Source organism: Chiloscyllium punctatum, chromosome 10, assembly GCF_047496795.1.
Source record: "Chiloscyllium punctatum isolate Juve2018m chromosome 10, sChiPun1.3, whole genome shotgun sequence".
NCBI lineage: Eukaryota > Metazoa > Chordata > Chondrichthyes > Orectolobiformes > Hemiscylliidae > Chiloscyllium > Chiloscyllium punctatum.
In genome coordinates, this window is record NC_092748.1 from 109778042 (window position 1) to 109790256 (window position 12215).

Genomic DNA, 12215 nt, shown 5'->3' on the forward strand with positions numbered 1-12215 from the left:
CAATGCTCCAGGGAAAAAAGTCTCAGCCTATCCAGACTTTCCTTATAACTGAAACAATCCAGACCCTGCAGCATCTTTGTAACTATTTTCTTGTGTCCTTCCTAGTTTAATAGTGTTGTTCCAATAGCAGGACAACCAGAACTGTACGCAGTATTCTAAAAGTAACCTCACCGCTATCTTGTACAGCCGCAACATGATGTCCCAACTCCTATACTTAGTGCTCTGACCAATGAAAGCTAGCATGCCAAATGCTTTCTTCACCACTCTGTCTTTAAAGAATCTATGAACCTGAACTCTTAGGTCTTTTTGTTTGGCAACGCTCTCCAGGGCCCTACCATTAACTTTGCAAGTCCTGCCCTGGTTTCCTTTACCAAAATGCAACTTTAATGCACGGTGGCACAGTGGTTAGCACTGTTGCCTCACAGCGCCAGAGATCCGGGTTCAATTCCCGCCTCAGGCGACTAACTGTGTGGAGTTTGCACATTCTCCCCGTGTCTGCGTGGGTTTCCTCCGGGTGCTCCGGTTTCCTCCCACAGTCCAAAGATGTGCAGGTCAGGTGAATTGGCCATGCTAAATTGCACCGTAGTGTTAGGTAAGGGGTAAATGTAGGGGTATGAGTGGGTTGCGCTTCGGCGGGGCGGTGTGGACTTGTTGGGCCGAAGGGCCTGTTTCCACACTGTAAGTAATCTAATCTAACCTAATCTAATCTAATCTAAAAGTACAAGTTTAAATCTGAAATTCACAACCGGTGAGGTTTATACTGGTGCTCTGTTAGCTGAATTCGAAGCTGATCTCAATGATGGTGACTATTGCATTAGAACATAAGATCTAGGAGCAGGAGTAGGCAACTGAGAACTTGCTCCACCATTTAATACAATCACGACTAATCTCACTTCAGCCTCAACTCCACTTTCCTACATATCCCCATAATCCCTTCACCTGTTACTGATTAAAAATCTTTCATTAAATTTATTCAGTGTCTCCAGTATCCACTTCACAGTGGGGTATAGATGCATGACCCTTTGAGAGAAGTCATTCCCCCTCATTTCTGTATTAAATGTGCCACTCCTAAGCCTAAAACAGTGACTTCTCATTCTAGATTGTCCGATAAGGAGAAATATCAACTTCACTAGGAGAAAGTGAGGACTGCAGATGCTGGAGATCAGAGCTGAAAAATGTGTTGCTGGAAAAGCGCAGCAGGTCAGGCAGCATCCAAGGAGCAGGATGCTCCTGCTCCTTGGATGCTGCCTGACCTGCTGCGCTTTTCCAGCAACACATTTTGCAGCTCAATATCCACTCCACGTCTACCTTGTCAATTTCCTTCAGCATCTATATACCTCAAAGAGATCTCCCCTCATCCTTCTAAACTCTGGCAAGTGCAACCAGCATTTATTGTCTGTCCCTAGTTGCCCTTGAGAAGGCGGTGCTGAACTGCCTTCTTTAATCACTGCTGTCCATGTGCTGTAGCTACATCCACAATGCTGTTAAGGAGAGCGTTCCTGGATTTTGACCCAGTGACACTCAAGGAACGGTGAGAAAGAACACCTCATCTTCTGCCTCAGAACACTTCAATGTGGACTTCACCACTTTCCTCATTTCCCCTTCCCTCACCTTATCCCAGTTCCAACCTTCCAGCCCAGCACTGTCCTCATGACCTGTCCGACCTGCCAATCTCCCTTCCCACCAATCCACTCCAACCTCCTCTCTGACCTAGCACCTCCATCCCCAACCCCCATTCACCTATTTTACTCTTTGCTACCTTCTCCCCAGCTGCCGGCCCACCCCATTTAACTCTCCATCTGGAGGCTCCCTGCCTCTATTCCTGATGAAGGGCTTTTGCCCGAAACATCGATTTCCCTGCTCCTTGGATGTTGCCTGACCTTGTGCTTTTCTAGCATCACTCTGATCTAAGCCCCAGCCTGTTTAGCCTCTCCCTGTAGCTCAAATCCTCTAACCCTGGCAACATCCTTGTAAATCTTTTCTGAACCCTTTCAAATTTTACAACATCATTCTGATAGGAAGGAGACCACAACTGCACACGATATTCCAACAGTGGCCTAATCAATGTCCTGTACAGCCGCAACATGACCTCCCAACTCCTGTACTCAATATACTCTGACCAATAAAGGAAAGCATACCAAACACCACCTTCACCATCCTATCTACCTGCACTCCAAGGTCTCTTTGTTCAGCAACACTCCCTAGGACCTGACCATTAAGTGTATAAGTCCTGCTAAGATTTGCTTTCCCAAAATGCAGCACCTTGCATTTATCTGAATTAAACTCCATCTGCCACTTCTCGGCCCATTGGCCCATCTGATCAAGATCTGGTTGTAATCTGAGGTAACCTTCTTTGTTGTCCACACTGCTGGAAAAGCACAGCAGGTCAGGCAGCATCCGAGGAGCAGGAAAATAAACATTTCGGGCAACGTTCCTGATGAAAGGCTTTTGCCCGAAAAGTCGATTTTCCTGCTCCTCAGATGCTGCCTGACCTGCTGTGCTTTTCCAGCACTACTCTAATCTTGATTCTAATCTCCAGCATCTACAGTACCCACTTTCGCCTAATAGCATTGAGGGTCTAAGTACTGCACATGTTTTTTTCAAGAAGACTGCTCTCCAACTAAGGACAGGTAATAAATGCTGACCAATCAGCAATGCTTGTACTCCAGTCGAGAATATTTTAGAAAATATATAAACTTTTGGATGATCCAACTCAATGCTGAATGATTTAAAGTACTGCCACATGTATCTGGTAAGGAGTCTGTCATCTCAAGGCATTGATGAATAAGCCTGATTTCTCACATTCCGCAAGCTGCTCACAGTCTGCAAACCCCTTTGCCACGTAAACACAAGGGTTGCGGAGTTTGATTGACAGCCGAGGCTACCCCATCCCGTAAGGCGCGCGTGCACGCCTGGATCCAGCGGGTGGAAGGACCAACGCGCATGCGCCCCGAACTCCAGGCGTGGAAGAGGGTGCGCGTGCGCTACGCCGTTTGCCGCTTGGGAGCGGACTGATGCGTGAGCCGGTCAATACGCATGCGCTGTCTGGAGCAAACGGGGCGAGGGGCGGGTGCGCCTGCGCGCTGCACTCGCTCGGTTTTTGTCAGACGGGTCGGCGACCTCGTCCCCCACAAACCCGACAGCCGCAGCCCGGAGAGCGGGACACGGACCGGTCACCACAGGCAAAGCACCGGCTCTGGTTCACAGCACGAGCGGCTGGAGGAAAGGCCTGGGGCCTTGTCTTCTGGGCGACGGGTTTCCGAGGTAACGGATGAGGCCCGCTGCCGGGTAGACCGCGGGGAACCAAGGGCCCCGCTTGTGCTGGGGACATTGGGCAGCAATTCATCCCCGAGTCACAGGCGGCCTGGGCTCAAATACCAGGCCAGAGAGGGACATACCACACTAATACTCCCAGTGCAGCAAGGAGAGGGCGCCGCACTGTCAGGGGCTCAGTGCTGAGGGGGCGCCGCACTGTCGGAGGGTCAGTACTGAGGGGGCGCCGCACTGTCGGAGGGTCAGTGCTGAGGGGGCACCGCACTGTCGGAGGGTCAGTACTGAGGGGGCGCCGCACTGTCGGAGGGTCAGTACTGAGGGAGTGCTGCACTGTCGGAGGGTCAGTACTGAGGGGGCGCCGCTCTGTCGGAGGGTCAGTACTGAGGGGGCGCCGCTCTGTCGGAGGGTCAGTACTGAGGGGGCGCCGCTCTGTCGGAGGGTCAGTACTGAGGGGGCGCCGCACTGTCGGAGGGTCAGTACTGAGGGGGCGCCGCACTGTCGGAGGGTCAGTACTGAGGGAGCGCTGCACTGTCGGACGGTCAGTACTGAGGGGGCGCCGCACTGTCGGAGGGTCAGTACTGAGGGAGTGCTGCACTGTCGGAGGGTCAGTACTGAGGGGGCGCCGCACTGTCGGAGGGTCAGTACTGAGGGAGTGCTGCACTGTCGGAGGGTCAGTACTGAGGGGGCGCCGCACTGTCGGAGGGTCAGTACTGAGGGAGTGCTGCACTGTCGGAGGGTCAGTACTGAGGGGGCGCCGCACTGTCGGAGGGTCAGTACTGAGGGGGCGCCGCACTGTCGGAGGGTCAGTACTGAGGGGGCGCCGCACTGTCGGAGGGTCAGTACTGAGGGAGTGCTGCACTGTCGGAGGGTCAGTACTGAGGGAGTGCTGCACTGTCGGAGGGTCAGTACTGAGGGAGTGCTGCACTGTCGGAGGGTCAGTACTGAGGGAGTGCTGCACTGTCGGAGGGTCAGTACTGAGGGAGTGCTGCACTGTCGGAGGGTCAGTACTGAGGGGGCGCCGCACTGTCGGAGGGTCAGTGCTGAGGGAGGGCTGCGCTGTCAGAGGGTCGGCGCTGAGGGAGTGGGCACTGTGGGAGGGTCAGTGCTGAGGGAGTGCTGCACTGTCGGAGGGTCAGTACTGAGGGAGTGCTGCGCTGAGGGAGGGCTGCACTGTCGGAGGGTCAGTGCTGAGGGAGGGCTGCGCTGAGGGAGGGCTGCACTGTCGGAGGGTCAGTACTGAGGGGGCGCCGCACTGTCGGAGGGTCAGTGCTGAGGGAGGGCTGCGCTGTCAGAGGGTCGGCGCTGAGGGAGTGGGCACTGTCGGAGGGTCGGCGCTGAGGGAGCGCCGCGCTGTCGGAGGGTCGGCGCTGAGGGAGCGCCGCGCTGTCGGAGGGTCGGCGCTGAGGGAGCGCCGCGCTGTCGGAGGGTCGGCGCTGAGGGAGCGCCGCGCTGTCGGAGGGTCGGCGCTGAGGGAGCGCCGCGCTGTCGGAGGGTCGGCGCTGAGGGAGCGCCGCGCTGTCGGAGGGTCGGCGCTGAGGGAGCGCCGCGCTGTCGGAGGGTCGGCGCTGAGGGAGCGCCGCGCTGTCGGAGGGTCGGCGCTGAGGGAGCGCCGCGCTGTCGGAGGGTCGGCGCTGAGGGAGCGCCGCGCTGTCGGAGGGTCGGCGCTGAGGGAGCGCCGCGCTGTCGGAGGGTCGGCGCTGAGGGAGCGCCGCGCTGTCGGAGGGTCGGCGCTGAGGGAGCGCCGCGCTGTCGGAGGGTCAGCGCTGTTAGCAGTTGGTACTGTTGGGACGTCAGTACTCAGGGAGCTCCGCATAGTCGCTGGGTAATTACATGGGGAACTCTGCAATGTCTTGAGGGTCCGATCCAAGCTCGCATCTCATTCTTGGCAGTGTCATTGTGGTGGGCAGACTGGAGGGTTTCAGTGCTGAGAGGGCTGCCCATTCCGTGACTCAGCCCATGAGGCACTTACGTGTCTGAGTATCAGTACAGAGAGACATCTAGTTATGTGGGGCTTGGGTGATTCTTATTGGAAGGCATGTTGCACTGATGCTAGAATGTGGCACTTTTGCAAGTATAACCTGTGTTATGAGATGGTTATGTTGTCAGTACTGTTATTGTCTATTCAGTTGGCTGTCAAAAGTCACTGAAGAGGAACCAAGGAGTTCATCCCACAGCCCTGGCCAGGATTTATGCTTCAGGAAGCATCATTTAAAGCAGATCATCAGCTTGTTATCTCACAGCTCTCCTCGAGGTCATACTGTGTGCGCACTTGGGTGCTTTACATCTTATGTGACATTGTGATTAGACTGCAGTACTACTTCAACTTGTGGGATCTGGCCATTGCTGGCTGCGCTAGCATTTTTTTATTGCCCTTGGGAAGGTGCTGGTGAGCTGCCTTCTTAAACCTTTGCAGTCCACATGGCAAGGGTTGTCCCACAATGCCAATAGGAGGAAATTCCAGGATTTTGTCCCAGTGACAGTGAAGAAACGACAGTGTGTTTCCAAGTCAGGATGGTAAATGGCTTGGAGGGGAACTTGCGGATAACTGTGTTCCCATACATCTGCTGTCCTTGTCCTTATCGGTGGCAGTGGTTGTGGGTTTAGAAGGTGCTGTATAAGGACGTTTGGTGAATTTCTGCAGTGGATCTTACGGATTGTTCACACTGCTGCTACTGGGTGTCGGTGGTGGAGAAAGTCTATGCTTGTGGATGCCGTGCCAGTCATGTGGATTACTTTGTCCTGGATGGTGTTAAGCTTCTTGAGTGTTGTTGGAGCTGTACCCATCCAGGCAACTAGGGAGTGTTCCATCATGCTCCTGTCTTGTGCCTTGTTGACGATGGATGGGCTTTGGAGAGTTAGGTGAGTTACTCACCACAGTATGTCCTAGCCTCTGACCTGCTCTTATTTGCAACAATGTTTAAAAGAGTGGTGATGGTAATACCATTGAATGTCTAGGGGCTATGGTTAGATTGTCTCTTGGAGATTATCATTGTCTGGCATTTGTGTGGCGTGAATGTTACTTCTCTGGATATTGTCCAGAACTTGTTGCATTTGAACATTGATCGCTTCCGTAGCTGAGTAGTTGTGATTGGTGCTGAACATTGTGCAATCACTGGCAAACATCCCCACTTCTGATCTTATAATGGCAGGAAGGTCTTCAAGTACTTTGGAATATCCAGAGATCGTCAAAGACATTATGCAAATGAAAGTGTTTCTTCACTTCTACACAATTGTGTTTATTGGCAACTGTCTTGTTGTTTGTGGTTCCATCCTGACACTGGCTAACCTTTGAACCCTTCATTTGAAACAAGGAGAAGGAATAGGCTTTTCAGTCTTGGGTCTCCTTCAACATTCAGTAAGATCACAGTTGATCTGATTCTAGCCTCAGATCTGCATTTCCTCGTACCCCTAATTATCTTTCGCCTCTTTGCTTAATAAGAATCTATTGACCCTGCCTTATAAATATTTGAGCAATCTCCTTCTACCACCTTTTCAGGAAGAGTTCCAAAGAATTGCCTTAGGAGTGTTTGAAATGAGCAATTCCAGATTCTTCCATTGGGGAAATATTCTCTCCACGCCTGCAATGTCAAGTCCCCATAGGATCTTGTGTGTTGCAATCAGTTTATTTCTTACCTTTCTTAACTCCAGGCACAATTTGAGCTTACATTAGCTCTCCTCATAAAATAACTCGTGCATTCTAGGTATTAGGCGAAAGTGAGTACTGCAGGTGCTGGAGATTAGAGCCAAGAGTGTGGTGCTGGAAAAGCACAGCTGCCTGACTCTTCATTCTAGGTTTTAATCTGGTAAACCTTCTCTAAATTGCTTTGCAGTGCATTTACATCCATCCTTAAATAAAATTACCAATGCTGTACAATAGACAATAGGTGCAAGAGTAGGCCATTCGGCCCTTCGAGCCAGCACCACCATTCATTATGATCATGGCTGATCATCCACAATCAGTATCCTGTTCCTGCCTTATCCTCATAACCCTTGATTCCACATAGTACTGCATTTGTGGTCTCACCGTACCCCGTATAACTGAAGCATACCGTCCCACTATTAATCAGAGGTAGTCAGCATGGTTTTGTAAAGGAGGAGCTGATGTCGAAATATTTGATTGAATTTTTCGAGGAGATAACTAGTATGTTAATATGGGTAGTACAGTTGACATAGTCCATGTGTACTTCACTAAAATGTTTAACAAGGTGTTCATGTGGGGGACTGATCAAGAAGGTAAGAACCCATTGCATCCAGGACAATTTGACAAATTGGATCTACAATTGGCAGGTGAGCAGGATGCAGAGGCTACAAGTGAAAGGTTGTTTTTGTGACTGGACACCACTTGAGTCTATTGGCTTACTGCATGGGTCACTGCTGGTTCCCTTGCTGTTTGTACATTTTGGTCTAGATATGAATGTAGTAGGATTGATCAGTAAATTTGTAGTGTAGTAAACAGCTAATGGGAAAGCTTGGTCTATTGGATGATATAGATAGACTGGTCAGATGGACACAACAGTGGTAGATAAAGTTTAATCCCAGAAAGTGTGAACTGATACATTCCAGGAGAACTAACAAAACCAGAGTACACATGACTGAGTGCGCCTGAGAAGTACTGTAGATCAGCAGGACCTTAGTGTGCGTGTCCATATACCCTTGAATCTAGCAGGGCAGTAGAATAGGGTCCTCAAGAAGCTGTATGAGATATGTGCCTTATTCATCAAGGCATTGAATACAATAGTAACGATGGCATTGTATAAGATATTGGTAAGGCACAGCTGTTGCCCATCCTATTGGAAGGATGTAATTGCACTGGAGAGGGTACAGAGAAGATTCACCGGGATGTTGCCATCCTTGGAGTGTTTCAGCTTTGTAGATAGAGTTGTTCTTCTTGGAGCAGAGAAGACTGACAGTGTGAGGGGGTGAGGTGTGAGGACATCTGCTTGAGATCTACAAAATTGAGGGACATTGTTAGCATAGATAGGAGACTTTCCCAAAAGTGGAAAAGTCAATAACCAGAGTGCATAGATTTAAGTTAAGAGGCAGGAAGTTTAGAGTGGATTAAGGAAGAATCCTTTCACCCAGCAGGCAATGACTCAACACCTGAAAGGATGGCAGAGGCAGGAGCCATCACAACACTAAACACAATAGCATACAAGGCTAAGGGAAGATGGCTGCTTTTTGACTGATGCGGGAACAGTGGGTTAAAGGGCTTTTTCTGTGCTGTAATACTCCTTGGCTCTGAAGTGTTGTTCCTTTTCTGAAGTTGGCTTTCTTGTGTTTCAGCCCTAATGAGTGCAAGGCACCATGCTGTTTATCAACACTTAAGTTGTAATGCCATCAATTGTTTTGGAGCACCTTTTCAACTATGGATATCTCATCTCAGGGGATGGTTGATGAATTAAAATGTTCAACACTGGGATGGATTTTTTTAAATTAAGAAAGAGATATGAATCAAAGGCAATTAAACGGAATTGAGGTGCGGATCAGCCTTTAATAGGGGAACAGGCTCAAGTGGCTAAATAGCCTACTTCTGTTTCAGTATATGCTACTGTTCAAGTGTATGTGCTTGGAGTTAATGATTTCTGAAGATTTCAAGTAAAGGTTTCAAGCTCTTGTTTAGTGAGCCTGCAGTCTGCTGGTCTTAATGAGTTCTGGCATTTCAACACATTGGCTTGCAGCTGGCTGCACAAGTGAACTAGTGTTTGTAATATAAATACCTTTAATTGCTTACATGACTTTCCATAAGTGACAAAAGCAAAATCTATGCAAACTGTTCAAATCAAAAGTGAATTATCCAATAATTTTAAGTTAAACAGTTAAATAGAGGGAAATTTAAGGCAAAGAAAAGTTTGCTGGTTTGAATGACGACACTAGGGATGAAAATCATTGCAACTTGTCTATATGGCCCATCTTGTTGATACTGACTGTTTGAAAATGCTGCTGGTGCTTAGTCCCATGTTCTTTTCTTTGTGTCAGTAGCTATGATTATACCTGATTCTCACTTGTCCATGTTACTTTTTTTTATGTCGGTGTTGAAAGTTAATTCTGTAAATAAATTTAAAGATCAGTCAGATGGACAAGTGGGGTTCAGGCACGTACAAAATTACGAACAAAATGTAGGGTCAAAGGGCTGGTGCTATTTTTAAAGAGCCTATATGCATTATGGGCAAAATGGGCATCACCTATGCTGCAGGCTGCAATGAGATTCATTCAGTGTCTTAACTCCACTACCTGATCATTTTTTTTAGCATTAAATCTGCAATCTATTCTTATCGTTTAATTCAAATGATTGGGTTCTCTCCACTTTAGGTTCTCTGGCTCTGGCCTTGGCAATAATTTTTTGTTTTGTTTTAGAGAAGGAAATCTGCTGTTCTTACCCTGTCTAATCTACACGTGAGTCCACACCCATTGCAAGTTGGTTGACTGTCCTCTGAAATGGCCTAAGGGGATAATTAGCTCAAGGAGAATTTGAGATGGGCAATAATTGCGGCCTTGCCAGTAACTCTTAAGACCCACGTGAGAATTTTTTTTACTGATGTCACTGGATTAGTAATCCAGAGGTGCAGGTTAATGCAGTGAGGACACTGGTTCAGATTCCACCATGGCAGTTGATGAATTTAAGTTCAATTGAAGGAGTCTGGAATTGAAAATTATGGATAGAGCTGTCATCAGTTGTCATACAAGCACACCTTGTTCGCTAATTCCTTTGGAAAAGAAATTCTGCCATCCTTACCTGATTGAGTAGAATAGATACAGTTTGGAAACAGGCCCTTCAGCCCAACTAGTTCACACCGACCCTTGGAAGAATAACCCATCCACAACCATTCCCCTACCCTATTACCTATACTTACCCCTGACTAATGCACCTAACCTACACATCCCTGAACACTATGGGCAAATTAGCATGGCCAATTCACCTAACTTGCACAGCTTTCGATTGTGGGAGGAAACCCACGCAGACACAGGAAGAATGTGCAAACTCCACCCAGAGAGTCGCTTGAGATTGGAATTGAACCAGAGTCCCTAGCTGTGAGGCAGCAGTGCTTATCGCTGAGTCCCAGGTAACTAGTTCACTTTTAACTACCCTGTGAAATGCTTGAGCAAGCCATTCAATTCAAGATCAGTTAGGGATGGGCAACAAACGTTAGACTTGCTTTACTCACATTCCATGAAAGAATAAAACAAAAATCAAAATCCAACTTCTGTAATGTTTCTACAACAAACTAATCCTTACACACGCATTGCTTACCAATTGTTAAATAGATGGTTTTCATTTATAATTTACAGAGCTGCAGAAACTTGCTGTTGACACAAAGTTAGCCAGCACTGTCATCAAAGTAGATGATAGTCTATCAATATCCCTTTGTAATTTTATGTAAACTGAATAGGCAAAATGGTGGCAAATGGAGTTCAGTGTAAGCATGTGTGAGTTTATCCATTTTGGACCCAAAAAAAGGATAGATTAGCGTACTTCCAGATGGTATGAAGTTAAATATAGTGAATGTCATATGCAGGTGCATAGATCTTTAAAATGTCATGAATAGGTGCAGAAAACAAGAAAGCTAATGGAATTCTGGCCTTAATATATAAAAGGACTGAAGTACAAGGATGCAGAAGTCATGCAAAACACTGGGAGCACTGAGAGTGGATCTGGGCACCACACCTTAGAAAGGACTTATTGGCTTTGGAGGACGTACAATATAAGTTTACAAGAATGATACTGTACTTCAGGGGTTAAGTTATGCGAAGAGGTTACATAAATTAGGCCTGGTTTCTCTAGAATTTAGAAGGTTAAAGGGTGACCATATCAAATTCTTCATGATACTAACAGGAGAAGACAGGTTAACTTAAGATAAACTATTTCCACTGGTTGGATATTCTAGATCTAGGGAGTATAGTTTGAGAATTAGGGCCAGACCATTCAAGAGAAATGTTAGGAAGCACTTCTATACACAAAGGGTTGTAGATATTTGGAGTTCTCTTCCACAGGCTTGAGGAGCTAAATAGCCTACTGTTCCTATGGGTGCTCCATTTTTTTAATAGAGCAATGTAAATTAATGTTACCCTAAGAATCATTATTGACTTGTTTATAGAGTTTGAACTAATTTGAATAAAGATTCGTGCACTGTATCTCACACCTGCACACACACAACATGGGTGCTGGGGAAAAAATAAGCACTACCACAGAAAAAAAAATATAGAATTTGAACTCTGATTTAGCAAGCAGCTTAATGCTAGTCTTTTTGCACCAGATGGGTGAAGACATGTCTTCCCTCAGACTTGCTGATATCAGTCAGTGGGTTCAGCATATTTAATAAAATAGCTCATCAGCCTGGGAGTGTTTAGTTCCATTTACTTACTCCAAGTGCTTGTATGCATGGTTCAATGATAAGCGTGTTGATTTACTTTTACACCTAAATCTATGCCGTGAGGAAATAGCTTTTATTTTATATCTTTGCCTTACACGATTTCATGACTTTGTAAAACTTTTAGAACCAATGAAGATGTTTGAAAATGTTTGCCGTTGCAGCTCTTGGCAGGTTGGCCCATCAACTATGAACAACAGGTGCAATACTTTTGTTACTTTTACACTCAATTCCAACATGTGTCTGGCCAGCCTCCCATCTTGGGCACAGTCCTCTGAACCATCTTGGGTGTTTTCATTATGTTAAAGGCTTTATATAACTGCACGTTGTTGTTATTGAACCATGTGAACTTGACAAAGAGCTTGCTGAGATTGCATTGCTTAATTCAGTTGCTTGGTGAAATCACATTTGTGGCAAAACGGAACTTGAAAGTGCCATCAGGATTTGAATGTAAGTACTTGAACAATGTAATCTTGATCTCGTTATCAGTGTTACCCAAGAATGTCATACTGTAGAAAGCAATAATTGATTGGCAAACTTGCTTGGTGATTTCGATAGCCTGAGAAGCTACAATAG

The 12215-nt window shown here is 47.3% G+C and overlaps 1 protein-coding gene across 2 annotated transcripts in view; it reads left to right on the forward strand.

The window, feature by feature from the left end:
* Positions 1-3036: 3036 nt before the first annotated feature.
* Positions 3037-12215, forward strand: part of sec22a (SEC22 homolog A, vesicle trafficking protein) — a 68612-nt gene continuing 59433 nt past the window's right edge. Inside the window, exons 1-3 of one of the 2 annotated variants that reach the window (XM_072579923.1) lie at positions 3037-3264; positions 7151-7169; positions 10220-10334. In XM_072579923.1, coding sequence (XP_072436024.1) covers positions 3037-3264; positions 7151-7169; positions 10220-10334 — 362 coding nt within the window. The remainder of the gene's footprint in view (positions 3265-7150; positions 7170-10219; positions 10335-12215) is intronic. The other variant, XM_072579922.1, reaches the window with a different exon arrangement.